The following is a 25,815-nucleotide window of genomic DNA, read 5'->3' on the forward strand; positions in this document are numbered from 1 at the left end:
CGCCAGGGTAAACGGATCAGGCAGACAGGATTCAGGTCGGTCGGGCAGGCAGGCCAACTAGCTGACAGGTGGGTAGTTACCTGAAGCAGGCAAAAACAGAGAGTGTCAGCCGACAGGACCTCGCTGTCCCACTGAGACAACAAGCTTGAACTGGAGCCAATACTGAGACCATACTACCGCTTAGCCAAACTGTATAATTTGGTTACGAGTGGAGGGTAGACCAGGGCTCTTATATTACAACAGGTGATTAGTGGAAACCAACTGCGAGTGTGCCATGGACCTGCAGAGGGAAACCAATCACACGCATTCACACACGCAAGCAATCAGTGTTCATTCCTCCATTCATTAATTTAGTCATTCATTCACAAACACACACACACACACACAGGAAGGAGGGGCAGCCCATGATAAAACAAAGAAAAAAGAACAGAAAAAAATACACAGACGTTTAGCTAAACCAGCGTATTAGGTTTTAATTAATCTGGTCGTTTTATTCCATCCATCCGCATGTGTTAAATTTGTCACTTTTCTTCTTTGTTTGACATCTGGTGAAATAGCACATGAATGCAGAACTGTATAATATATATATATATGACAATGGCAAGTATTTTTATTTATTTTTTTATTACAAAAAGGATTTATTTTTTATACAAGTGGACTTCAGTTTATCAGTGACATTCTTCTACAGTTTCCCTAAATTAGACATTGGAAAGAGTGCTGGGTATAGAAACATTTACAGTACAGAAAGATTAGGATGCATAGCAATAGAAGTGAAATCTGGCTATTGTATTTTTACAGTACAGTAAACTATCGACCTTCTCCAGACATCAACACACTGCGGCTAAGAGGAAAAAGTACGTTATCATGTAAAAACATTTTTGACCTTAAAAAATCCTTTTCATAACTGCATAGACCAAATGTACATAAGCTACTGTCTTCAGCCTTAAGAAGATCTAGTACAAAGGGACACTTACATAGAAAACAGCTTTACACAGGAGATAAAATATGTAAAGTACTGCTCCAGGCACAGTGCAACACAGAGCAGGAACAGGACGACTGTGTTTCAGTAGTTTTTCCTAAAACAATGCATATTTGTATCTTCAGGATCATGAGTGAACATCGGAGGAAACAAATGAGAAGTCCCAAACATGTAGAGAATTTCTGACTGGACAGGAGAACTGAAAAATCAAATACCGAAAGCAAAAAAACGTAAAAAATAGTCGATATATATACTGCTTTTGGTAAAAGATGTTTGAAAGGAAAGATAATTCAACCTAAAGGCAGATTTCACTTAAAAAAGTCACTCTGCTCAATCATACAGCATCAGCTCCAGTGCATTCTGCTCAAACACAATTGTAAAAATTCTACATTTATTTGAAACACAAAGTGAAATAACAGTTTGTATTTCAAAATTAATTCTCTTACTCATGACAACTGCCAAATTTCGCACTAAGCAAAACAACCTTATCAGTAGTCGGACACAGAAAAGTGCATTTTAATGGAAATAATGTGCTGAAAATAAAACTTTCCTAGGAATTTGTGTTATAGAGAAAACAACACGTCTAAGTTTTCACAGTAACGTTCCAGAGGAAATACATACAGCGAAAGGTAAAACCAATCCTGAGAAAATAATCTCTACAAATCAACGATGACCTGATGCACTTCAGTGCATTGTTCATTACACAATCTCCAATGTTTCAAACATCCTTACATTATAGAACAATTAAAAAATACATAATCATTGGAAAATATGGTGTCAAAAAAAGGAAAAAACTGATACAGTTTGGCCCTGCCATCAATGCCATCTTCACGAAATGAAAAAAATAACATGAAAAAGGAAGGACAGCGTACTGTGCCCTTTCATGGTTTTGGTATCTGTGATTTTTGGATGGGGGCAGTCAAACAGTACAGCACCCTCACATACCTTATACAAAAGTGTTCTAGCTGTATGTCAGTGTCAAATCAGTGACAGCACATTAACACCCTCTGCTGAGCATTACTCTCAGCTTCTGGTACTGTTTGACTTTAACTTTACAACCACAAAAGAATAACGAGCTGAAAAGAAAATCAAAATCTAACTTTAGCAAGGCTCTGGCCATCATGCAATAAGCAGCCATGCAGAGCTTCTTAATCTCTACTCTCTTTGCAATCAGAGACTAGTGAATGAAAAGCATTATCCACACATTATCTTCAAAGAGACTCATCACATCCAAAGACGCTTCAGCATCACCTCTGGTGACCTTTGAACCGTTCTGTCAGTGGCTGCTCCTCAGATGTGACCTGATACAGCTGCTTCTCCCTCTGCCTCAGGCTGTGATTGGCTTCAGCGCTGCAGCATACACGTGGTGCTCAGAGGCAGAGGTGATCATGTGGGTAACCTCTCAGCTTCGTCTGGAGGGCACAAAACAGAGTAAACACACAGGAGGTGATTAATTTGCAAGCTCAAGTTATAAATATGTGTGTGTGTGTGTGTGTCCTGTGAAAAGTGTTTTTCTACTGAGGTGACTGGCTGACCTGATGGTGAGGACGGGTTGTCCTCCCCTGTTGTGACAAACTGTAGATCAGAGCCCAAAGCAGCTATGGAGCTCCTGGGACGGATGCAGCGGTCACCTGATAAACTCCTGCGGAGTAATGCCTAAAGAAAGAAATGTTTGACCAAGTACAATAAGTAACATATGTTTTTTCAAATCACAAGCTGCACAAAAGTTAATGGGAATTAAAAGATTAAAGATATAGCCTGGTGCCATGATGAGCATTAAAAGTAACCAATAGATCCTAAAACAATCAGGGAACTAATGTATTATTGACAAAACAGATGTGATCATATCTCTTAGTTCTAGTTAAAAGCCAGGCTAATGCATTTTATACAGACTGCTATCGTTTTAGGGTGATATTTTAACATTCAAATAAAGGATAAGTTGATGTCTAAGATAAAAAAAACAAGATGTTGCTGCAGCCATTTGTAACAGGACAGAGGTGAGGTCTTGCCTTGCGTGTCATGGGGCTGGTGGGGGCAGAGGCACTGCTGTAGAGGCTGAGGCTCGAGTTGGACCTGCTGACAGTCAAACCCTTGGCTCTGCTTCCTGCAGGAGACAAGTACTTCTCCTTGATCTTCAGGTTAGTCCGACCTTTCACTGTTGGTGACACAGCAGCAGAGTTTCACTGGACACTGTCAAACGTTTTGTTATTGACACATTAAATACCAACCAGCAGGCAAGTGTGTATTAAAGCTAAGAAAAACTGTTGGTATTTAAAATTGGAAAATACAGATCTGAAAAATTACTAGAATGGTAAAACTTCACCACAATGTCTTTATATATATATATATTATATAATTTATATATATATATATATATATTTATGTAGCTTTGAATATTGTCCTGTGAAAACTATCAATCTCCACAATGTCACTTTTCATGAGCTGTTTGCAGCTTTGCAACAATGAACTTAAAAAAAAACAAATTTTTCAAAACTTGAAAGACAAAACTTGAAAACAAATTCAAGATGGAGGAATTATGTATAAATAGTGTATCTGGCATCATAAAAAGATCCACGTCATATTATTTCAATTGCATGATTCACTAATTGACTTTCACACAAGTTCTGGGTAAAGCCCTTGAGTCATACCACGTGCTGAGGGCCTCTGATATCACTGCATGAGCTTGTCTTTGACAGGCATGTATGCTTTGTTATGTTAATATGTTCAAACACAGTTTGCAGTAATTGGAAATAGTGCACTGACCTCTGCAGGGGTCGTTCTTCACCAGGAACTCATCTAGAGCGGTCCAGCCTCCTCCCACTCTCACCATCAACGTGCTGCGCAGGATACGAACCATCCGCAGCTGCTGTGAATCTCCAAACTGCAGCAAACACACAAAACATGTATTGATGTTTACGGTTTTTGAGTCACAGGTACACAAGTAATAGAATAGAGGAAATGGTTCTGTATATTTTTATATTATTAATTTTTATGCTCATAATAAAACTTTTTCTTGTTGCGTATAAACTTCATGTCCTGGTCGGTAGAGGACGCCTCCCCACAGACACCCACCAGACATCAGGTGATTAATACAGTAAATGAAAAATCTGTTTGAATATTTTTTGAATTTGCATCAATAAGAAAAGTGAGACTCACCCTGTATCTATTGGCACTTATTTGCTCCACTTGGAACCTCCTGGGACAGTTGCACTGTGACACCTGTCGACTCACCTACAGAGGACGAATATTCAGATGTTGTGACCATGTCGCTGATGAATTAAAATACATTTGTGTGTTTTCTTATGTGCCCACGGCTCATACCTCTTCATTGATTTGATCTGCATCCAGTGTTTTCCTGTAGGGATCTCTGCTGGGATGTAGTGCACTCACAAACTCGTAGTAGTCGATGAAGCCGTCACTGTTCACGTCAAAGATGGTTGCCACTGCATTCATCTCCAGAGAGTTGGTGGGGAACTCTACAGTTGAGGTGTAAAGTCAACAAGTCTCATTATGATGATCTGGCTTTTCAGATGCCATCTTTTGAATTTCATGGTAACTGAATTTAAGTGAAACATAGGTCACAACACTGAAGGGAATCATATCAAGTCGGTCTTACTTGAGGCGAGGACGTAATCGATTAACTCCTTCTGGCTGATGCGTCCATCCTGGTCGCGGTCGATGCAGCGGAACACGTCTAAGATGCGCGACTTCAAATGACTTATCCACATCATGTAACGCTTTCGCCACATGTTGAAGTCAAAGTTAGCAAATTCTTCCATCTGTCCAGAGAAAGAAAAACTAATTTAACTTTACAGTTGTTACATAAAATTAAAACCAAAAAACACTTTTCTCATTTTTACAGTGATGGTTTAGAAAGTCAACAATAACCTCTTTGAGTGTTTGCTGGTGTTGTTGCAGACGGGTTTGTCTCGCCACAGCCTGGAGCCAAAGCCTCTGCCACTGACCGACCAGCTGACTGAGCTCTGGGGTCTGGGGGTCGAGGTGCTCCAGGGGAACCGGTACAACAGGCTGCAGCTTCAGAGTGCTCCTCCTCTCTGGATGAAGAAACAGCAGCAATATTTTAACATCATGGTAATATTATGTGCTCTTCACATCATCGGCAGGAAGATATGGTGTCAAGCTGTTGGTGCTTATATTAAAAGGATCAGTTAATGAAATATGAACTATATGGTAAACAACTGTCCATGTCGGCGTACTTGTGAGGGGCCTTTTGCTGGGAGACACTAGCTGTTTAGGAACAATCTTGAGTTTGCAGGATTTTGTGGCGTGTTCAACCTCTGGAAACTTTTTATTCAACTCATCCATGAATACCTACAGAGAGGAATGATCAGTGAAAGGAAAAGGCAAAGGTTATGCTGGGATTTAAATAATTTTAAGAAATTATACAGACATCCTAGAGAGAAAAAAAAATGACCGTGTGTTGCTCGATGAGTTCTTGGTTGTGCTCTGTGGCCTCAGGCAGAGGCTCTTGGTCTCTGAGGTTGAGGGCTTCCTGTGCGGAGGAGATCCAGTCGAGAAGTCTTTGGACTTCCTCTCTCTCCGCCTCCAGCGCCGCCAAGCTGCCGTGGATCTTCTGGCCCTGCTGCTGAGCCCACGTTCGAACCTGACGCAGGAAACAGGGAAGGGGAGAGAAGTTAGGCCAGTCACATCTGGATTTTCTCAAATATTGATTCTCTTGCAGTTTAAATGTGCTTTTTATCGAATAAACCTGACCTAACTGAAGGAATTCATGTTTTCCTAAATAATTTGTGATATTGATGAAATATTTAATCTCAAGGAAGGTTAAACGTTGCTGTTGTTTAATCTGTGGCCCTGGCAGCACTCACCTCCTCATAGCGTGTTTTGGTGACACTGATCCAGGATTTGAGGGTGATGACAGAGTCTGGGTGACAGGAGGCCAGGATCTCCTCACCCAGACACTGGATGTTCTGCAGCTCCACAGCCTGAGACTGCAAAGCACTCACCGACTCCTGAGGACGGTTAGATCAATGGATTGTTCAGTGTTTTATCCAGTATACACAGATAATGATTTATTATTATCCTGGTATGGCATGAAAACATTAGAGCCTTACCAATATGGGTTTTTGGGGGGCCAATATTAGGGAATAAAAAATGATACTGATATAAATAATTGCCAATGTCTTTATCTAACCCTTTTAATTGGTTTTATTATAATTTTTCTTTAATTAGCTAAAATAAAATGAAAACACAAGTACAACCAAATATATAGAGATTGAATTTAGAAAGAAAGAGAAAAAAGCAAGAACTAACCACACAGACTTGAAGGAAATTGCCTCTTCTGCAGAGGAGGAAATGTTTGATAGTGGGCGACTGTATGTCCTTGGTTACATCTGTATTTATAGTTTCACAATGAAAATGACTCAAGAATTTGGATCTGATAGGTGTGAAACTCTAGTTAGCACAAAAATGATTTTTGTTGATCTTCTAAAATGATGACTTAATTCGAGTAAAAAAAAATCATAATTTTTTTCATGTAATGTTACGAGTTTCTTCTCAATTATGACTTCATTCTCGAAATCTTCGAAACAATTGATAAAACGTTCGGACTCAAACATCATGTCATTAATCCCTATGTCAATCTAATTGATCTTTTTTCTATAATGAATTGAATAACATGCACCTATACAACAATGGCACCCTCCCTTCAAAGGGGTGAATTGGGTTCAAGCATCATCTTGCTCCACTGCCCTTGAGCCAAACACTAAATCCTTATCAGCAACAACTTGTTGTTTTGTAGCAGACCCTGACCTATGACCTGCCTGCAGGCAGACAAGATGGGAATAAAGTGAACTTGCCCCCAGGAATTGATAAAGTATCATGTTATCCTCACCTCGTGCTGTTTGCGGAAGGCAAGTAAGATCTCCTCCTCCTCTGGTATAAGCCCGTATTTCAATACCCTCTCTGCCTCAGTCAGGCGCTCCATGAAAGAGTGGACAAGGCCATCAAACTTCTCTGCCTGATGAGAACGGAAAGATTAGATTCGGATTAGGTCTGCTTATCAGCTTTTATTAATGGTTAGATATAAGCTAGTCAACCATCATTCATTCCTTACTGATTAGCGCTTCCATGTGGCTATTTAGGCTAAACCAAGAAACATTAATATTTGCAATGTTGTAGAGCAAATGTCATATTTAAAGCCACCGTCGGTGCATATTGTTAACTCGTCAAACTAGTGCGGTACTGGAGTGCATATCTTCTCCAAGGCCCAGCAGTCTCCTTAAATTCAATTTCGGTTTTCAACAAGATCTCCATCCACCAAGTTTCTTGATAGTCCATTCAATAGTTTTTGCGTATTCTTGTTTACAAACAAACCAACCAATGAACAAATGGACAGGGGTGAAACATAACCTCCTTGGTTAGAATAGTAAAGTTCCTTTACACTTAAACTAAAAGCAGCAGCTTCTACAAAGTTTTGGTTTGACGTCTGTTTTTAGCTGGAGAACTACCTGCTGAATTGAAGCTTCCAGTCTGTCCTGTTTGCTGACTGACAGCTTACACACGGCCTCCCAGCGGCCCCCCAGTTCATCCATCTGCTCCTGGAGCCAGTGAGCATCAGCTGTGCTGCTCCTGGTCAGATCCCTCACAGAACGCTTCAGGGTCTTAATGCATCCGGCTCGCTTCCCTAACTCCTTTTGGAACGCCTGAGACAAAGAATATATGCAGAGAAATGGAATGTGAAGAAACCGCTTCAAAAATATAGATACATATGTCTATAGACCAATACATTGTTTCATGTGCAATCTATTTATTATACATATTGTCACCCTGTACATACGTTTTCTTTTTTTACACTTCACATATTAGTTTTCATTCCATTCCTAATTTTCTATATTTTTTACTTACACATTTCCTTACACTTAATTATTGCATGTTACTTATTATTACTTACTGATGCCTAAGCTTATCTTACCTTATCAACCAACCAATAAAATCTCCATCATTTACCTTGTGTTTGTCTATCAGATTATTGACCATGTCTTTGTCTCCACCAACAGGAACATCCTCAGCCAGTTGGGGCTCAGCTCTATACAACCAGTCATTGAGTGCCTGGAGAGCATCAGTGAATCTGCCTGAGAACAGCAGAGCCTCCTCCAGCTTGTGTTGCCTGATAGAAAACCACACACAACACTTTACATTTTAAACTTCTCTCCTGATAAATCTGAATTTCTTTTCCGATCATTTAAAAATGAATCGTGTTGTGCATGTTCACACTTTCACTTCCATACCTCTCCATAGACTTGCCGCTGATGGTGTCCCATGTGTCTTTTAGTTCAGCCAGCAGGTTTTCCAGATGCTGTCTGTCATGGCTTGTCTTAGCTCGTTCGTGGAGGCTGCGGCCGCTCTTCAGTGTGGCCTCGTACATGGGCCTCTTTGACCTCAGCAGTTTCTGGAACTCCTAAATACCAAAGAATTGATCAGTGAATGGGCTCATAAACATACTGCAGGTAACCAAGCTGTATTCATTGTGATGCTGCACCTTCTGCTCAATCAGCTGTTGTTTAATCTCCTCATGGGACACTGCGATCTCTTTATGTGTGTCCAATGTCTGTTCGACTTCAGTCATCCAGTCCAGTAGAAGGCGCCAGGATTCTCTGAACTGAAATATTAGTGATGAAGTGATAGATCATGACGCTTTGAGCATGACAGTTAGGTTCATTATTCATACTGGAGGTGATAATGACATAGTTTACCCGCTTGGCGTTCTTTTTGACCTCCTCCAGCATCCTGCCTCTGTCTGAGGTACGCTGCTGGAGCTTTTTGTAGCGATCCTGGACGGTCATTATCAGGTTATGTATGACGTCGCAGTCTTCCTTCCTGCTCAGTTCATTTAGTCTGCAGCCTGTGTTCTCTACTGTGGTCTTCTTCTCACCGTAACAGCTCACCTCATTCAACAGGGTCTGTAGGACAAGAAAAATGTCATTTGGGAACCAAAAACAAATAATGTCTGAATCTGAAGCAGCCAAAGAGAAAGATGCCAGCAGGTATAACAAGCCGTACTCTGTGATCCTGTAGCTGAGAACAAACGGTGTCCAGGACAAAGCTGGGAGAAGGAAGAAGCCCGATGGACTCTTCACATTTGCTCATCTTAGTGAGAAGTTCCTGGACGTTGCTGTGGAACTCCTTGGCCAGACCCAGTCCCTCTGTAAGCTTCGCCTGCAGGACGAGCATTACACATTTTTTATGAACATGTACCTGAGTTCATAGTGAAAACAAATTGAATTGATGCATGGAAAGTGAAATAACCTTTCGCTCCTGGACTTTGCTGTAAACAGATGCCCATTTCTGTTCAAGAATAGAGAGGCTGTGTTCGGTGCTCGACCCCCGCACAACATCGCTGCTCTCCAGCATCCTGTGGACGGCATTCTTCACATCTGTGAAGGCGTGGAGCTTCGACTCCATCTCATTGTACAACTCCTGTTAAGAGAAGAATCATAGGGAGGCCTGAATTATTTTTTAATGAGGAAAACATTTGTTGTTTATTTGATTATAATTTAATATTTTTTCAGCTAAACGTCTTGTAGGTCTCACCAGGTGTGCACTGAGCCTTTCACTGGCAGAGTCTGGCATTCCCCACATGGTCTTGGAGGAGGACAGTCTGAGATCTGTGTTCTCCAGCCACTGCAGGAGATCCTGAATCTCCATTGTAACATCTTGGACCTAAATAGAATTAATAAATAAATAAATTAGATGCCAGTTTTTCCTACATGTAAAAAAAACAGACATTCAAATTCAGGCTTGCTATAACACATGTGTGTGTTCATCTGTCTCAGCAAAAAAAGAAAAAAGTAAGGAAAGAAAAAAACAAACATATCATTCACTCCTGTTCAGACATTTACCACAAGATGGCGCCATCATACACAGATATGAAAACAAAATAGTATATCAGGATGTTTCCTCCTTTTATACTGTATAATAATAATAATGTTTAATCACACAGGTCTCTATTAATTCAATCTACCTCGTAGCTGTTACTACTGTTTTATCAAAAACAGAATATTTTCTCTCTTCACCTGACTCTGTCTGTTCTCCAGTTCCAGCTGCCTGCGTTCAGTCTCGCAGCGAACAAACTCCCAGCTCTCATTGAGCTGCTCAAGTCGAGACTGCAGACCGTGTGGACTGTCCCCATACCCGACCTCCAGCAGCCCCCTGCCAGCCTGGTTCAGGGACTCCACCGTGCGAACATGGGACATGACGTCGTTACGCAAGACCTTCGAAGAGGAAGAAGGAGGTTATAGATGTACCATGGTTATCAGTGGGTGGTTAATTACAATGTATGACATGGATGTATTTTAGTTGTGGTTTGCAGTTTAGATAAACGTAGCTGTGTTTTCTGATGGTGAAGCTGAAATGAACAGAAATAACAGATACAGTACAGACACTGGTGGACACAGTGGTGAACACTCACTCACTCAGAAGACAGTTATCAATTCAAGGTGAAGTGCTCAGTGTTATCTCACAGATAAACCCACTGGTCCCTGAGAAAGTCTGGAGTTACAAGTTCCAATGTTGTCTGAGAAAGTCTGGAAGAGCTTTATCACCTCAGAGCCTTCCTCCGACTACACAGCCCTACAATGAGGCGCTTATTTTGATAAGTTTATCACTGCACATTGATGCAATTACATCAGCCCCAACCTTGTGTTTGGCCAGCTCTATTTCACAAGCCTGCAGATCAATGCTGATTGGCTGGCTGCCCTGCAGTTGTTCCGCTGTACGAGAAAGCCACGTGTGCAGCTCGTCCAGGGTGTTTTGGAACTGACCCAGACCCAACAGAGCACACTCCAGCTGATGCTGAAAATAAAACACGCAGACAGAAAGATTTCAGGATACAGAGCATTATGAGACTTTATAATGAAAACAGATTATTCTATGTCTAAACTTTCATCCATTCATTATCTGTACTGCTTATCATTTGAGGGTCGCAAGGGGTTAGTTGGAGCCAATCCCAGCTGACATTAGGTAAGAGTCAGGGTACACGTTGGACATGTCGCCACTGATCACAAGGCCAACATCCAGAGAAAACTATTCACCCTCACACCTTTGGTAAATTTAGACTCCAATTAACCCACTCTGCATGTCTGTGGACGGTGGGAGGAAGCCAGAGAAAACCTACGCAAACTCCACACGGACTGGGAGTTGGACCAGGAACCTTCTTGTTTTACTTTGATACAACTTACATGTCAATTGAACTACTGCTCCCATATCCTCACCTGTCTGTTGACCGTCTCGGACTCCAGGCTGTCCCAGCGCATTCGGAAGTCACACAGCGGCGAGACTGAGCCAGGGCGCTCAGAGCCCGGAGACAGTCGGCACACAAAGCGATGGTTCAGGCTTTCTATCTCGATCTTCTTCTGGTAAAGTTCTCGCTTGAATTCCTGAAGCAAAAAAAAAGAATGAATATTGACTGTAAATTGTAAATGGACTTTATTTATATATCACTCTTCTTGACTCAACTACTCAAAGCACTTTACAGTACAAGTCACAATCAGTCATTCACACACACATTGATACAGCCTACTATATGCTGAGCGTTTTCTATCACACATGCTGTTGGCATAGCTGTCAGGGACAATTTAGGGTTCAGCCTCTTGCCCAAGGACACTCCGGCATGTAGACTAGAGGAACAGGGGATAGGACCATCTACCATCTGAGCCACAACCACCCTTCTGTGTGGATTGGACTAAGATTTACCTCACTATTGTCACAATCTCTTTAGAAAATAAGACCCTCACACATAGGCAAAATTAATTATGATACATTATGACACAGTGTCATTGCTGGATAAGGGTGCACTGCTGTACAAACTCACCTTGAGATCACACAGCTGCTCTTTAACTGATTCCAGGTCAGTTCCTACCATGAACTCCTCAGTAGACCTCAGCTCCGCAGACTTCAACCACTCAAACAGACCCTATGAGCAAAGCAATAAAAAACAGAATATGCATATAAGCCCAATAAATGAGATAGTGTCCAAACCCTAGTTCCACTCAGCCCGTCATTGTTACCATGTTGTGACATCGATGAAATGTTTGTATCCTTACAGCTGGATACATTTCATCTAGTTTTCCCTTGGTACTTTCTCACACGCTTCAGACCATTAAACTCATTTGCCTTTGGCAGAAAACCACACTATCTGAGTCTGAACTTTCTTATTGCAAAAAAAATAAAAGAGCTTTGTCTTTGGCAGGATGCCATGACGCTGCTGTGGTGGCATAAGTGTCAAGTCTGACATGGTTATAATGCAGATCACGGCATAATCCTCTCTTCATTGGCTGCCAGTTAAATTTAAGATTGATTTTTTAATTCTTTTATTAACTTTTAAAGCTCAGCGTAGTCTTGGCCCCAGTTATATTACAGATCTATGAGATCTTCCAACCAACACTCGCTAGTAGTTCATAAGTCAAGACTGGTAGCTAAGGGTTACCAGGCTATTGCCGTCAGGGCCCCAAGGCTCTGGAACTCCTTTTTTTTAAGGAGATTAGGCTTACCAGCACCCTTTTTAAATCATTGATTAAAACATATATTTATAGTAAAGCCTTTAAACCTGATTTTTTAAACTGGTTTAACAGATGATGCTTGTTTTTCTTTTATGTACTTTTAGTTTAGTTTCCCATGTATTCTGTAAAGCACTATGTGACCTTATTTACTCTAGATAAGTGCGATAGATATAAAGTTTTCTTCTTCTCCTTCTTCTTCCTATCATCACCATTGTTGGCATATGGGTATGTATATACACATAACGCAAGCATGCACTGTAGGTAGACACACACCTGCATTGTGTCTTGATAGTGAAGTGCCAGCCGCAAAGACTCTTCCAGCTTTGTGTGACTTTCGTTCCAGAGTTTGCTCAAGTTGTTCCACATGCAGTAGAGCTGTGACACAGCAAAAGACAGGGGGTTAAGTTAGTCAACACATCTTCACGAGACAAAAAGATTATTTGATTTGAATTATTGCTCACTTCATCCAGGCTCTTGGTGACATCTGGTTTGTCCGTATCTCCACATGCTGACATGAGGTCCATTCCCACAACGCCAAGTATGTCCAGATCTCCCTGTAAACTGTCAATATCCTCCCTGACAGTCTGAAGTGGAAAAAAAGGTACCACAATGTAAGAGTGAATAATTATAGACAATATGGGATTATTACGTTACAGAGAGTTTCCAGACAAACCTGCATGGTTTCAAGGCTCTGGCGGATTGTTTCAGAGTCTGTCCGACTAGCATTGAGGTCCAAAACTGCCTGCTGAGCATCATTGAGAGCAGCCGTGACATCCCCAACATCACTCCAGAACTTAATGGCGAGATCCAAGAGTTTGAGCAGCCAGCTGTCCCTCTCCTGGGCCTGAGTGTGTGTCTCATCCCAAAGCTGGGACAGGCTGGACACGCGCTCCTGGATTGCTAGAATAAAAATAAACCTTAGAATCTGTGAACAGCATTGCACCTGCAGCATTTTTAAAGTGTATAATTTGTGTCCTATGACAATTGAGATTTATTACCCGTGCCGATGGATCCATCGCCAGCTGCTTGTGTGTTAGCCAGCAGCTCATCTGCCTGGGTCTTAACACTGCTGAGGCCCAGCTCCAGTTTGGACAGCTCGGCCAGGGTGTGCTTGTTGTCCTGCAGCTGCTCCTGGATCCTTGGGGTGAGTCCTTGAAGTGACGTGGGAGTCTGTATGCGACTGCGCAGGCGATCAAGACTCTCTCTGATGAGAGTCATCCTCTCGTTCAGCTATGGGAAGAGGAGAGGATATGAAGTTGTGCGCTTGGGTATTTGTGATATATGGTAGTACATCTTTATAATCATTTCTTACCTGTGTTAATCGTGGCAGTGACTCCTCAAGCACGCTGGCAGTCTCTCTGACCCGGTCTCTAATGGCTCTGTGCTGCTCCTCAGCATCTGCAGCCTTGCGACAGAACTCGTCACCCTGGTTTGGATTTAGTTCTGACAAGCGTTTTGCCAGAGAGCACAGGCGTGCAATCACAGGTCTGTGTTCTGCTATAGATTCTCTCAGACCCTGAGCAGAGGAGAAAGATAAAGAAAGGTTTAATAACAATGTGGAGAGTAAACTTTCACTTTTCCTGGCATACCTGAGAAATCAGAAATGCCCCACTGGTGGAAAAGTAACCCTGTCAAGAAGTAAATTACACAAATGACCTGTGCTTGACAAGTACAACTCGTTTACCCAAAGCCAAATGGTGGCATACCGCGAAGTATCAAAGAACTTCTTTGTTGGTCAGGACAGAAAAAGGGAAGAGAAAAGATGACACTCCAGTGTGGAGAGGCTGGTTTCTTCTACCTGTAAGAGGTCCTGTTGTTCCCGAAATGCTTCATAGCTAATTGTGCTCAGGGAGAGGTGGCCAATGAGGGCTTGAGTTTCTTCTAACCAGGGTGAAACCTCAGCAAGCCCCTCACAGAATTGGAGAAGAAGCGATTGAGCGTGCTCAAGCTGCAGAACAACGTGGGAATTGGTGGCTGAGGTGGTGTTGCAGTGTTCCTGTAGCACATCTATTGGGGTCTGCTCGGAGAGATGACATTAAAATAAAGAGATCATAAGTATTCAGAGATACATTTATATAATCAGTTAAAGTGGTAGCATTACAATATAGTGAAGGCTATACCCGGAGATCGCCTGTTTCTCCTTCATCACTGTACGTTAGCAGGATTTCAGCGATCTTCACCATCTTCTCAATGTTGAACCTGTGCTGGAGAATCTCCACAGCCAAAATCTGCCAAGACATCAGAATAAATCCACACATGAAAGGTTTCTCTAACTTTAGATTTAGAAATTACAGGTAACACAAACATCCAGGATTTTTTTTACTAAAAGTGGGAAAATATCTATTTAGCTCATTACTTATTATATTAATTTAAATATTATGTATCCTGACCTTCTGCTCATAGAGTTGTCCTGCTATGAGATCTGGATCCAGCTTAATTGTCTTCAGCTTTTCCAGACCCAGCGCTGTGTTTTTGAACCAAGCCATCTCCTTCACCACCGCCTGCTCCAGCTAATGAGAATATACTGCATGTTAGCATATCATCAATAACATTAGCAGTTAAATGTGATACCGACATATCTGAAGCCTATCAACAGCACAGGAACATATTTTGGCTGCGGCAGGATTTTGTCATAAATGTGATACATACAGTGCATGACAACACATAAAACACCCTGGATAATAAAACAGTAAAAAGGATATATTAATATTCCTATTTTAACTAAGCCAGAAATATTTAGGACAAAAGGAAAAATACATATGAATATGATTTATAAAGAATTTCTTAAACAATAATTGAAATATGTACTACAGAAAATAATGGCAGCCATTTTTTATGCCAGGAATGCAGGAAATACACAAGTGGAACTAATGACATTAAGTTAGTCCCTGTTTTGACATTAAAATTTGTAAATGGGAATGGAATATTCAATTAGCAACTCATGTAAATATCATAATCAAAATAAATTATTATTTAATTAGGTCAATTAGAGGGAACATTGTTATTTCTGCTGTAAAATACTCCTACAATGTATCTACATGTTGTTACAACAAAGGTACCACATGAAGGTCCATTCAGCTATATCAGGCAAATCACAGTCTTTGTTAGTAAATAGGTTCTGGTGAACACATTTAAATGTCATGCATGTACATACTCTCAAATAAAAAAAGAACCTCAAAGGTTTTACTTGAATCAGCTTAATTCACCTGAACTAACCTTTTTCATTGCTTTAGCTAGCTAGCTAAATGTGGCAAAGTAATGCAATTTATGTTGTAAATGTATCTATGGCTGCATAGTTAAATTGGTGTTTACTGCTAGTTTGTGAATTAGTTTGTGAATTAGCTTGTGAATTAGCTAACTTAAAAAAATTGTATTTGAGGTAAAATTGTAGCTGGTTTATTGAACGACCTGTTACTGCAATGACCTGGGTACATTTAAGTATGCTTCCTGTGACTTTTATTTTGAAAAGGTGATTGCAATGCGCTGCAGTTGTCATGAAGGGGCAATATTTCCTATATAGGCGCCCTCTATAACCTTCACTCACTAACTAGCTAACTAGCAAACTAAGGTTAGATACCAGCTTGGCTCACACAAAACTGTGCTGTAATTCCACCCAATAGAAAAAAAGGTAAATTAGAATAAGTTTGGCTCTCACAGGTTATTTGATCTATTCACATACTTTCATGTGCATTTGCTGTGTAGCTACACTATGGCTGCCATGTGGTCCCTGTAAACAACTTGAAAACCTCTGTCTGCTTCATTGTAACATTGTGTGGGGATCTTACCCTCTGCCTCTCAGCTGCACACAGAACTGCGTCTCCAGCATGTGTCTGCACCCCTGCTGCTCCCAGGAGCTCCCTCTCAATGCGGCCCAGCCACAGGTGGAGGTCCTCCTGGCTGGAGGTGCACCGACTAGCGGCCTCCAGGGCCTGCTCCAGCCTCTGCAGCACATCCAGACTGCTCAGACTCAACACAGAGCAGCGGATACGCAGAGTGTCCATCTTCTCTTGCACCTGCTGGGCTTCCTCCTCTGAAAGGAAGGACAAATCAGTGCACACAGGTTAGGTCCACACCATCTTCAATCAAGGTTGTTGTTCTGGGTTTGTACCCTCATGGTTGAATGCACTTATTGTAAGTCGCTTTGGATAAAAGCGTCAGCTAAATGAAATGTAATGTAATGTAAAAGGTGAGTCAGTGTTTGTAGGGTTAATATTTTTTCATGGAATTTATCAGAACTGAACCATTAATACACTACAAATGGAAACTATTTATTTCTAGGTCCTACTGTTTTGACTATAGTCTATATAGACACAAAAACATGACACAGAAAATTACAGCAGTACACAAAAATGAGGGCAGTCGGTACATTTTCTCGTGATGTGCTTCAGCCAGTGGTGTAAATCTTAGTTTGAACCATACTGCTGTACTGTTTAGTGTTTAGTGCCACAACCTCATCAAGGTTTAACCTTATTTAGCAAATGTTACCTGAAATTGCTTCCATCAGATCACGTCCCAACTTTTGTATTTTCCCTAACTCTGAGGTTTTGACCTGTATCTCTGTAACGACTGCCTGTGGAAACAAAAACATATCTATCAAAAAAATACGGTGCACATTTACCATAATCTGCATGTTTTCTATACATGGTAGATTTCCAACCTTGCCGCGATCGGTGGCCTCTGAGATATGCAGCATCACTCTCTCTGCATTTCGTAGTTCAGCTAGGGTCTGTTCTACAGATATGAACCATTGCTGCAGACTGTCTGCTCCTTTCTGGAAAAGCTGGGCCCTGGGAAGAATGAGCTCCAGACTCCCCCTCCTACCGACAACACAATTTCCACTTATTGTTAACATGGGTGAGTAAGATTTGTGTCACGCAGTAAGCCTTGTCAAGTCAACGTGTGGCATTGCCAGTAAAAGTGGCTGACCTTTGCTCTGCCTCCAGCTGTAAGGCCTCCCACTTCTGTTTGAGAGTGGAGAGCTTGACCTTTGCCTGCTCCCCCTCCTCTCCTGGGTGGGCCTCCACCAACCGAGGGCCCTCTAACATCATGGAGTCCATGCTTTGCCGGCGGTCTGTCAGGAGGCGTTGCAAGAGCTGTAAGACAACAAAGCATACTTTATTAAATCAAAGTGGTTTATCATACTGTAGATGGAGGAGTCTATAATAGTTCACCCCTGTTTGTAGGAAGATAGAAGCTTCGAGAAGTAATAAATATTTCAAAGCCCTCACAAAGAATAGTATTAATATTAAATCAGACTCTGTCATGTTCCCACTAGTATTACAGAAAAATGTTTAGTTCTAGAGAAGCACCATCGCTATTGCAGCAAGAATTTATATTCATCAAAGCCTTATTCTTCTTTTTTGCCTGCCTTTGTGTCAGTGTGGAGGACGCCCTGTTTTCTGTGTCAAGCTTACATTGTCGAGTGTCGGGAAGGTTTCACCTGATCCAACGAGCTGACAATGGGTGTGATTACAGCTGAAAGGTGAGAGACTTCCCCGCTTTCTTCACACCCCCGGGAAATGCTCACAAAGACTCATTGTGGCTATGAATGACACCTATTCTCACTGAAAATAACTGAATTTATATTATAAAGGAAGCAGTTGAGCATTTTACATGACCTTAGTATACCTTCACATCGGTACAAATTCCAGTTGTGTTCCCTGTGCTTTAGTTCTTAAAAAGAGGAAGGAATGAGGTGTTGCGTGGTTGCTGAAAACACACCTTTTGTTCTTGGAGCTGAGCTTTCACCACTTTGACCTCTGAGGATGGGGCTTTCTGATTGGCTGTGAGCTCCTCTATCTCACCGACCCATGTGAGCAAAGCGTTCAGGTTTTGGAGAAAAGTCTCGGAGTCTGTTGCCACATCCTGCAGTGCCAAGGCAGATCTTGTTCCCTTGAGAAAGACCATCACAAAATATGAGAATGCTTTCAGGAGACACATGATCAGTTTTGCTGTTGGGACATAGGGGATAAAAGAGGTATGGCTGAAACATACCCTCCATCTATCCAGGCTGGAATCCTGGTCTGAACTTGACTGTCCATCACTTTGGAGCTGCAAAGTAAAGACAGTAAAGACAGCAAACAAGTTGAATCATTTCATTTAAAGATCTGGTTCCATGTCATAAGCTGTTTTCAGACATGAACTCCGGAAATGTTCCACACAATGGGGTCTCAATGGGAGACATTATCCAGACTTTTTACTTGGGGGCTGGTAGGAGAAATCGTACATTAGCATTTTTACATACAGCCCCTTCAGATAACGTCAGGAGATTATCCGGAGTTCAGTGCATGTCTGAAAGCAGCTATTGAGAGAAACAACATTTTTACTTAATTCTATTTTTCAAGAAAGAGACTAAGGTTAGATTAGAGAATGAGAGATGAGATAAAATGAAAGACAGTTGAGATGTGGTTGAAAGTTTGTGTTTTTATCAACCTCAGCAAGCTCCTCGGCCACACCATTCAGGACTCTAACAGTTCTGGTGATTATTGGGTCTCCTCCTTTATCTCCCGACGGATACTCTGTCACTTCTACAATTTCCGTTACGATCGTCTCCGTCACCTCCGTCACCTCTGTAACCTCACGTGATGCTACAGTCTTCCATGACCATGGACTTCCTTCTCGAGAGTCTCTCCTCTGGAAGCTGGCCCTCCTCTCTGCACTGTTGTTGTCGGGATAAGCCAGAGGGGATCTGGCAAACTCCGGTGCCACTGTTCTCTTTGTTAGTGTCCCATTTCTGGATGTTTTTATTGGTGATGGACTGTTGTGCCAGGCATTTTCCAGAGTACTGCTACTCCTTATTGTGGATGCAGGAGAGCTGCGGAGGGGTTTGTCTGAAATGGGAGTACGAGTCCCCTCCTCTCTCACATAATCAATTTCCTGTATCTCTTTGTCTTTCTCCAATTCTCTGTCCTTGTCCGCATCCTCTCTGGATATGTCTTCGACAGCTTCTTCTTGTTTAGTCTCCCCATGTTGCTCTGGGGACTGCCACTCTCTTCGTCGCTGGTAGCACTCTTTCAGGAAGGCCTCATCTGTCCTCACATGCTTGGACTTCTGGCCCAGGCAGCTGGGCCGGCTGATGAGGTTACCCATAATCCTACAGCCAAGAGGCTAGTGAGGTAATAGGTGAGGTAAGGCCCCTCGGCCATGCATGCAAGGGGTTCTCCAGCTACCTAGAATAAGACAAGGGGTCTCTGAGTCATTTGAAAAAATGCAAATCAGGCAAACACATACATCTGCCCTTTTGTCTTTATAACTTCCCTAAATGCTCCACAGCTTAAATCTTCAAAAAACTGAAATGAGACCAAATGAAACGTGTCTCTCAGATCCTTTATTTGCTGATTTCCTATGCCAACATTGCCCTTTTCTTGACACTGAAAAACAAGAGGGAACTACAGCAGAGATACTTGGCCAGGATGTACCCTCTCCCTTTGTCTTCCGTTCGACCACATACATACATGCTTCCCTCTGTCTCACATCACCAACTAAAATATTCTGTGCTTAGAAATCAGTGTGACAGGCTTGTCGAGGATCCCACTGTTTAGCCTGGCATGGAGAACCGGTGGCAGACAGCCAGCTCTTTCTCTAACTCAGCCTCAACCAGCCCTGGGAAACCCGCTGAGGATCTGATCGAATATGACAGCCATAAAAACGCAGACATCGCATAATTTCTCTGGGGTGACAATTAAAGGGGGATGAACACAGAGTGGTATACAACAATCAACTGTGTACCTTAGTGCATTGTGATATGATAATTGCTATTATAGAAAAAGGCAAACATAAATCAACTGGAGGTTCTGAGATACTGGGCTTTTCTCTTTTTATGACTGCCTCACTGAATGACTATTCAAAAATGAGCCTTTCTACATTGTATGTGATTAAAATCAGTTAAACCAAAAGGACTTCCCCCTCAGCTCAGTGCCTGCATTGTTTTGACATAAGGGTTAAAGGTGAATGTAATTATCTTGGTCTGGAGGAGCTGAGGTGAAACCCACCAGGAAATCACAGGCTGGTTTCCTGTTGAGGTCGGGCCCTCCCGTTGGACTGGTCCATTCAGAATTAAGTAGGTTAGTCCAGGACAAGCTTGGTGTCTAAAGATCTCCAATATGCAAATTATTATTTTGGCTCCTTTTGTTTTGGCTAAAATGTTGGAGAGGTGGATTCATACTGGTGTATATGTTAAGTTGCCTGTTAAAGCCAAGCTGTCAGCAAATAAATATGCTGAATATGCAGCTTCTGTCAATATCTACCACATATTTGAATCAAATCAAATCTTAGTGCCTCTCATATATTAAACTAATCAGAGTTAAGAATCCAAATCTAAAGACGACCCACTTGTGATGCTTTCAGGTGCATTAGGATAGTAATTGCCTACATCTTGCTCGTCTCTGCAGAGCAGATGATGCAGTCTGGGGATCGGCAGGGGAGTACACATTCAGATCAGAGAGTAGTGCCCAGACAAAGCCCCAGTCTCAAGATCAATGATTACTCAGTTAGCTCAGATCACTGCCCAGCGGTCTCCTGAGGAGGGCAGAGAGAGTGTCTGTGGCCATGTCCACATGGGTTAACAATTCAAGAGAGAGGGTGTGTCGTGTCTGGTTACTGCACTGCATGTGTGGTAATCTGCTAAATTCCAAATTGCACGTGCTGCACACAAATATTCCAACATATACACCTCTCATTATGTCTACTGACCCACCTATGTGAGAAAAACAATATTGAATACAAGATAATGAGCCATTTTATTGGTAGTTTTTGGCCCAAGCACAATAGAAAATAACAATACCATGACCTACATTATTTTGCAGTCGCTGCAAACCAGAGAAAACCCTCCCAACATGCCTCAAGCCTGTATCTGATATGCACCTCTCACTTTCTAGGATAATGATACTAGAGAGAGATCCATGCAGGGAACCACAAACCACTCCACCATTTAACTCACACTGCAGATGACCTAACCATCCCATCACTTAACCTATTTTGAAATGGCCCTTAATTCAGCCCAGCCCCTTTCTCTGCTCTCACCAGTGATTTATGATACACGACCGCAGTCCATTTCCTGATGAATTCCATTATTACATTAACATAGGGGCTTCTCTGTGGTATGGCAAAACCCCTAATATTATTATTGGGAAGACAATGCATATTTATTTTTCACAATTAAAGAGTAATTATTATCAAAATCTCAGACACAGGCCTGTGTATAAGTGTTTCCAGCATATATCAAAATGAGATTTAAAAGAGATCTAATGTAAATCTTGTGTATTACATCGATTGACCCATTTCTATGATTTAAGTAGCTCTACATGGTAGATGTGTTATCAGTGGCAGGACAATGATCATCAGTCATAACAGTAGATCCCTGTAATGTGATGTCACTGCTGTGTGTCTGTCTCTGTTAACAACGGACCTGTAGTAGTAATCATGGTAGTGCTTCCTAATCAAGAATGGCAGATGTGCATTTGCCCATGAGACTCATAACATGTTAGGGTGGATAATGTACAACGTCACATGTTCGTCTCAAAGACAGTACCCTAAACAAAAAGCTATTATATATATATACATAGGACATATAAGATACGATTATAAGCGAATATAATATAAATGTAAGGGCCTGCCCACTAAATGCAAAAACAATAACCTGAACTGTGAATCTTTTCCTGAAAACCCATCAGCTAAGAGACTATTTACAAATTGAACAGAATAAAAACTACTTACATTAGACTGATCCATTCACACCAAAGTTCTTTATGCTGACATATTTAATTTCCCCTTCACATGGCTCCCTAGTTCAGTCAGAGACTCGCAAAGTCCAAACCCAAACTCTGTGTGGCCTGGGTCACTGGCAGTTTTGGCGGTTTGAAGGTGATGTGAAGCTCACTTACCCTGAAGCAGAGCTGAGCGCAACAGCATGAGTAAAGGAATCCAGCCGGTCCTCAATCACCATTCAAAAAGGAGAGAAAGAGAAAAAAAAAGTCCAGCTTTGTTTGAGCATCCTTTGAACAGCCTCCCAGCTCCCAACATCCCAAACTGAAGGCTCCTCACACACACACACACACATACACTTGCATACTCCCTTCAACACACACTCAATCCAAATGCATACAAACACACTTTCTAAACACACTCACACATGCCCTGATAACTCATGCTTTTCCGTTGCCCACAGTCACAGGCAAACAATGTCCTCCTCTCCCCTCACAGTGCACCCCTCCCCTCCCCTCACTTCACTTCTCCTCCCACCAGCTCTGCTCCTCTCCCTTTCTTCTTTGTTGTGGGAGCTGTGATAGAGGAATTCCTTCCTTGTTAACGCCGCTGATGGGATAGTGCGCCCAGATGGAGACAATGTATTCCAACGGCTCAGCTGAACTCCCACAGTTCCCAGCCAAGAGCGGTTTTCACATGGAGGTCAGTTTGTGCCAGTTCCATATAACGATGAAGCGGCGGCATTCCCATCAGCACTGCTGCTGCTCAGGTTGCTCCTGTACCAGGCAGCAAGGCGGCAAAGTGCCCCCTTTTACCTTCCAGAGGCTTTTTCTCTCCCTCTCTCCCCCCTTCTCATCCAACAAAGCCCCTCCTCTGGGTCTGACTGTGGCTCAGAAACTCCATGCTGCTTCTGCTTGAAAAATGGGGTGGCTAGGGGGGCAAAAAAAGGAGAGGTTTCTAAAGACCCCTGGGCCGCCCCTCAGAACATTCACATGTTAAGTGACAGCTGCCTCGGCTCATTCCCTCTCTCGATGGCGAGGGAGAGAAGTGCAGGCTACAAAAGAAGGGACCCACACCCACCCTGCTACCCACCCTCCCGCACTCCCCCCACCATCCCCCTTGCAGTCCCTTCTTTCCCCCATTCAGAGTCAGTGCAGCAGTCTCCACAACAGCAACAAAGACGACTAATTACTGTAAAACATCTCAGATTACTTTTCAACTCCCTTACAGCCATTTCAACCCCTGTCCGCAAACAAAGAGGCTGCAAACAAACACAAAGTAAAGAGCAATGGGAAAATAATACGGATTCTGCTTCTGGCATGAGGGAGCAAAGGAAGGCCCCCTCTGGTGAAATTCTATCATGCCCCATTTCAAGAGGTCACAATATTTGCTGTACAGCAGGCGTACTGCATGCAAACATCATTACAGCAACACTCCCTTGCATTTTCTCGTGAACTAAACCATGTGGATTCTTTCTGTGACATCAACACGTGCACACAGGTGACTTACAATCAGTGTTTGTGTTTCAAACCCTGCCTTCCTTTATTCCTCTCTCACTGTCTTTGTCCAGCCAACCAAAAAATCAACCAATGCACTCATCCACCAACTGCACGCATGCATGTACAGTACACACCCACGCATTCTTTCTCATTCTGTCACGCAACACACAAACACACACACACACACACACACACACACACCTGCATTCACCCACCGGTCAGCTTCCTCCCCGATCTTCAAGGTCGTTCATTTGATTGCCTGAGTGCTCCAGGACTGGTTAAAGAAAAAGGACTCACAACGAATGCCGACTATTTCCTAATTAATCGCAGGTTCACACATTCATGCTAGATTTTTTTACACAAACTATTTTATTTGTCTGTAATCCATCTCTCAGCTGGTGCAGCCGTAAATGATCATATATTCAGGAGTTGGAGGAATGTTCACATGCGAGTACCTTCAGTTCATCTTGCCATGAAATATCCTAAAATCAATACCACTCTGTTGAGTGTAGATGGTCCAGTGTGTTACATGTGGGAGGAAATCTCTTCGAACCTGTCAATGCAAACCTAGTTAATTCAGCATGAGATGTGTGTAGAGGACCGGATTTATTTAGTTTAGGCCCCAGGTTCATAATATAACTCATTCAACACATAATTTATTACAATATATTCTGAGGGAAATTCAAGCAGGTTATGAAACTTTGTGAATTAAACAGAGTTAAATAAAGACGACAGTTTTCTGTCTTCAGTTGAAAACGTTCACTCTCATGTATTTTACGTGTACACAAGAGTGAACTGAATGTGAAGGCTGCTTCGCCAAATAAGATGAAGAGTCTACCAGGTTGACCACTTACACTAAAGCTGCTTTCAGATGTGCACTGAACTGGACATTTTCCTCAAATCATCTGGAGGGGTCGCATGTGAGAACACAAAAGTCAGAGTCAGTTGCTGCGGACATTCTCTGAAGTTTTTCCTCTCAGCCCCATAGTAAAACTCAGGATAATGTCCAAGTGAGCTCATCTGACAATACAGCAGGATATTATCCGGAGAGTTCACCACGAGCAAGCGGGCTCATTGATGACATTGCTAACAGATGCAAAACTGATAAAAACTAAATGAATTCAAATATCTGGAAATGAAAAAGAGGATCCATACACGTAGAAGATGCCAATGAAGACGTCATCTTAAAAAGGCAATGAGATTCAAGAGCTTTTGGTGATAAGGACCCATGACAGTGTTATTGTGCTGTAAATAAAAACACCTGAACTCCACAGCAGAATTGATACATCACATCCTGCCTTCTTCATTCTCCAGCCAGATGCAAACCCTCACCCGAACGCAGCGAAGAATGTCCTTTTGTCGTTGACATGTCTGACCAGGTGAATGTCCTGCTGTGTTGCTCATATGTGAAAAGCAAAGTCCAGATAATGTTTTTCGAACCCAATTGTCCAGACAGTATCTGGAGTTAATGTCTGACTTAAGTTTAAGTTAAATTTGTTAGTTAGCAATAAACATAGCAGAGTTATTAGATGGGTGTTTAGAGCATTTCCTGGCTGTCGTTACACAGCACCCAAATAACAATTTGAGAAATCTAGAAAAGACTCAACAGATTCTAAAAAAAGTGTCTTGGACGCAAGTTAATGTGACATTGCCACAAAAATATAAACATTCATAAAAAATATTTTCAGTAGCAAAACTCGTCCTGTAAGAGTGTATCCTGTTATTGTCTTGTACTCAACAGTACCACACACCTCAAATGAACTGTACAGACTCTGTAGAGATTTAAATAAATTCTGCTTTCAAATCTGCTCTCAAGCTTCTTCTTCACTCCTTTTACATTACTGCCCCATTTCTGACCCCCCCACCCTCCTCCAGCCTTAATTTATGTAAAAAAGGGGAAAAAGACAAAGTTAGGGGAAAAAAAGAAAACTGCTGTGGCCAATCAGAGTGTGGGTGAATTGAATAGCATGACCCCTGTAGGGTCAAGTTATTTAACCCCTGAGTTCTCCAGTGCTGATGCAAGAATTCCTCCGTCTATAATTGTACCACAAACAATATCCTGTAGTTGTCTCACCAGCCAGGAGCATTATTAGCACCT

The 25,815-nt window shown here is 42.1% G+C and overlaps 1 protein-coding gene across 2 annotated transcripts in view; it reads right to left on the reverse strand.

Moving 5' to 3' along the window:
* Positions 1-620: 620 nt before the first annotated feature.
* Positions 621-25,815, reverse strand: part of macf1b (microtubule actin crosslinking factor 1b) — a 31,733-nt gene continuing 6,538 nt past the window's right edge. Inside the window, exons 1-40 of one of the 2 annotated variants that reach the window (XM_034611713.1) lie at positions 22,398-23,246; positions 18,949-19,685; positions 18,511-18,567; positions 18,238-18,408; positions 17,443-17,609; positions 17,174-17,333; positions 17,002-17,086; positions 16,302-16,546; positions 14,907-15,026; positions 14,637-14,744; positions 14,315-14,533; positions 13,829-14,032; positions 13,515-13,746; positions 13,190-13,416; positions 12,978-13,100; positions 12,790-12,891; positions 11,829-11,930; positions 11,230-11,394; positions 10,655-10,810; positions 10,033-10,230; positions 9,551-9,679; positions 9,266-9,436; positions 9,020-9,175; positions 8,713-8,919; positions 8,499-8,618; positions 8,248-8,417; positions 7,967-8,126; positions 7,468-7,662; positions 6,852-6,977; positions 5,827-5,970; positions 5,415-5,603; positions 5,197-5,311; positions 4,868-5,034; positions 4,596-4,758; positions 4,301-4,455; positions 4,136-4,210; positions 3,743-3,860; positions 2,989-3,134; positions 2,515-2,635; positions 621-2,391 (exon numbers count right to left, since the gene is read on the reverse strand). In XM_034611713.1, the coding sequence (XP_034467604.1) occupies positions 2,366-2,391; positions 2,515-2,635; positions 2,989-3,134; positions 3,743-3,860; positions 4,136-4,210; positions 4,301-4,455; positions 4,596-4,758; positions 4,868-5,034; positions 5,197-5,311; positions 5,415-5,603; positions 5,827-5,970; positions 6,852-6,977; positions 7,468-7,662; positions 7,967-8,126; positions 8,248-8,417; positions 8,499-8,618; positions 8,713-8,919; positions 9,020-9,175; positions 9,266-9,436; positions 9,551-9,679; positions 10,033-10,230; positions 10,655-10,810; positions 11,230-11,394; positions 11,829-11,930; positions 12,790-12,891; positions 12,978-13,100; positions 13,190-13,416; positions 13,515-13,746; positions 13,829-14,032; positions 14,315-14,533; positions 14,637-14,744; positions 14,907-15,026; positions 16,302-16,546; positions 17,002-17,086; positions 17,174-17,333; positions 17,443-17,609; positions 18,238-18,408; positions 18,511-18,567; positions 18,949-19,605 (6,351 nt within the window). In that variant the 5' untranslated portion in view covers positions 19,606-19,685; positions 22,398-23,246 and the 3' untranslated portion in view covers positions 621-2,365. Of the gene's footprint in view, positions 2,392-2,514; positions 2,636-2,988; positions 3,135-3,742; positions 3,861-4,135; positions 4,211-4,300; positions 4,456-4,595; positions 4,759-4,867; positions 5,035-5,196; positions 5,312-5,414; positions 5,604-5,826; positions 5,971-6,851; positions 6,978-7,467; positions 7,663-7,966; positions 8,127-8,247; positions 8,418-8,498; positions 8,619-8,712; positions 8,920-9,019; positions 9,176-9,265; positions 9,437-9,550; positions 9,680-10,032; positions 10,231-10,654; positions 10,811-11,229; positions 11,395-11,828; positions 11,931-12,789; positions 12,892-12,977; positions 13,101-13,189; positions 13,417-13,514; positions 13,747-13,828; positions 14,033-14,314; positions 14,534-14,636; positions 14,745-14,906; positions 15,027-16,301; positions 16,547-17,001; positions 17,087-17,173; positions 17,334-17,442; positions 17,610-18,237; positions 18,409-18,510; positions 18,568-18,948; positions 19,686-22,397; positions 23,247-25,815 lie in introns of those variants that run through there. The other variant, XM_034611714.1, reaches the window with a different exon arrangement.

This window comes from Hippoglossus hippoglossus, chromosome 16 (assembly GCF_009819705.1).
Source record: "Hippoglossus hippoglossus isolate fHipHip1 chromosome 16, fHipHip1.pri, whole genome shotgun sequence".
NCBI classification, from domain to species: Eukaryota; Metazoa; Chordata; class Actinopteri; order Pleuronectiformes; family Pleuronectidae; genus Hippoglossus; species Hippoglossus hippoglossus.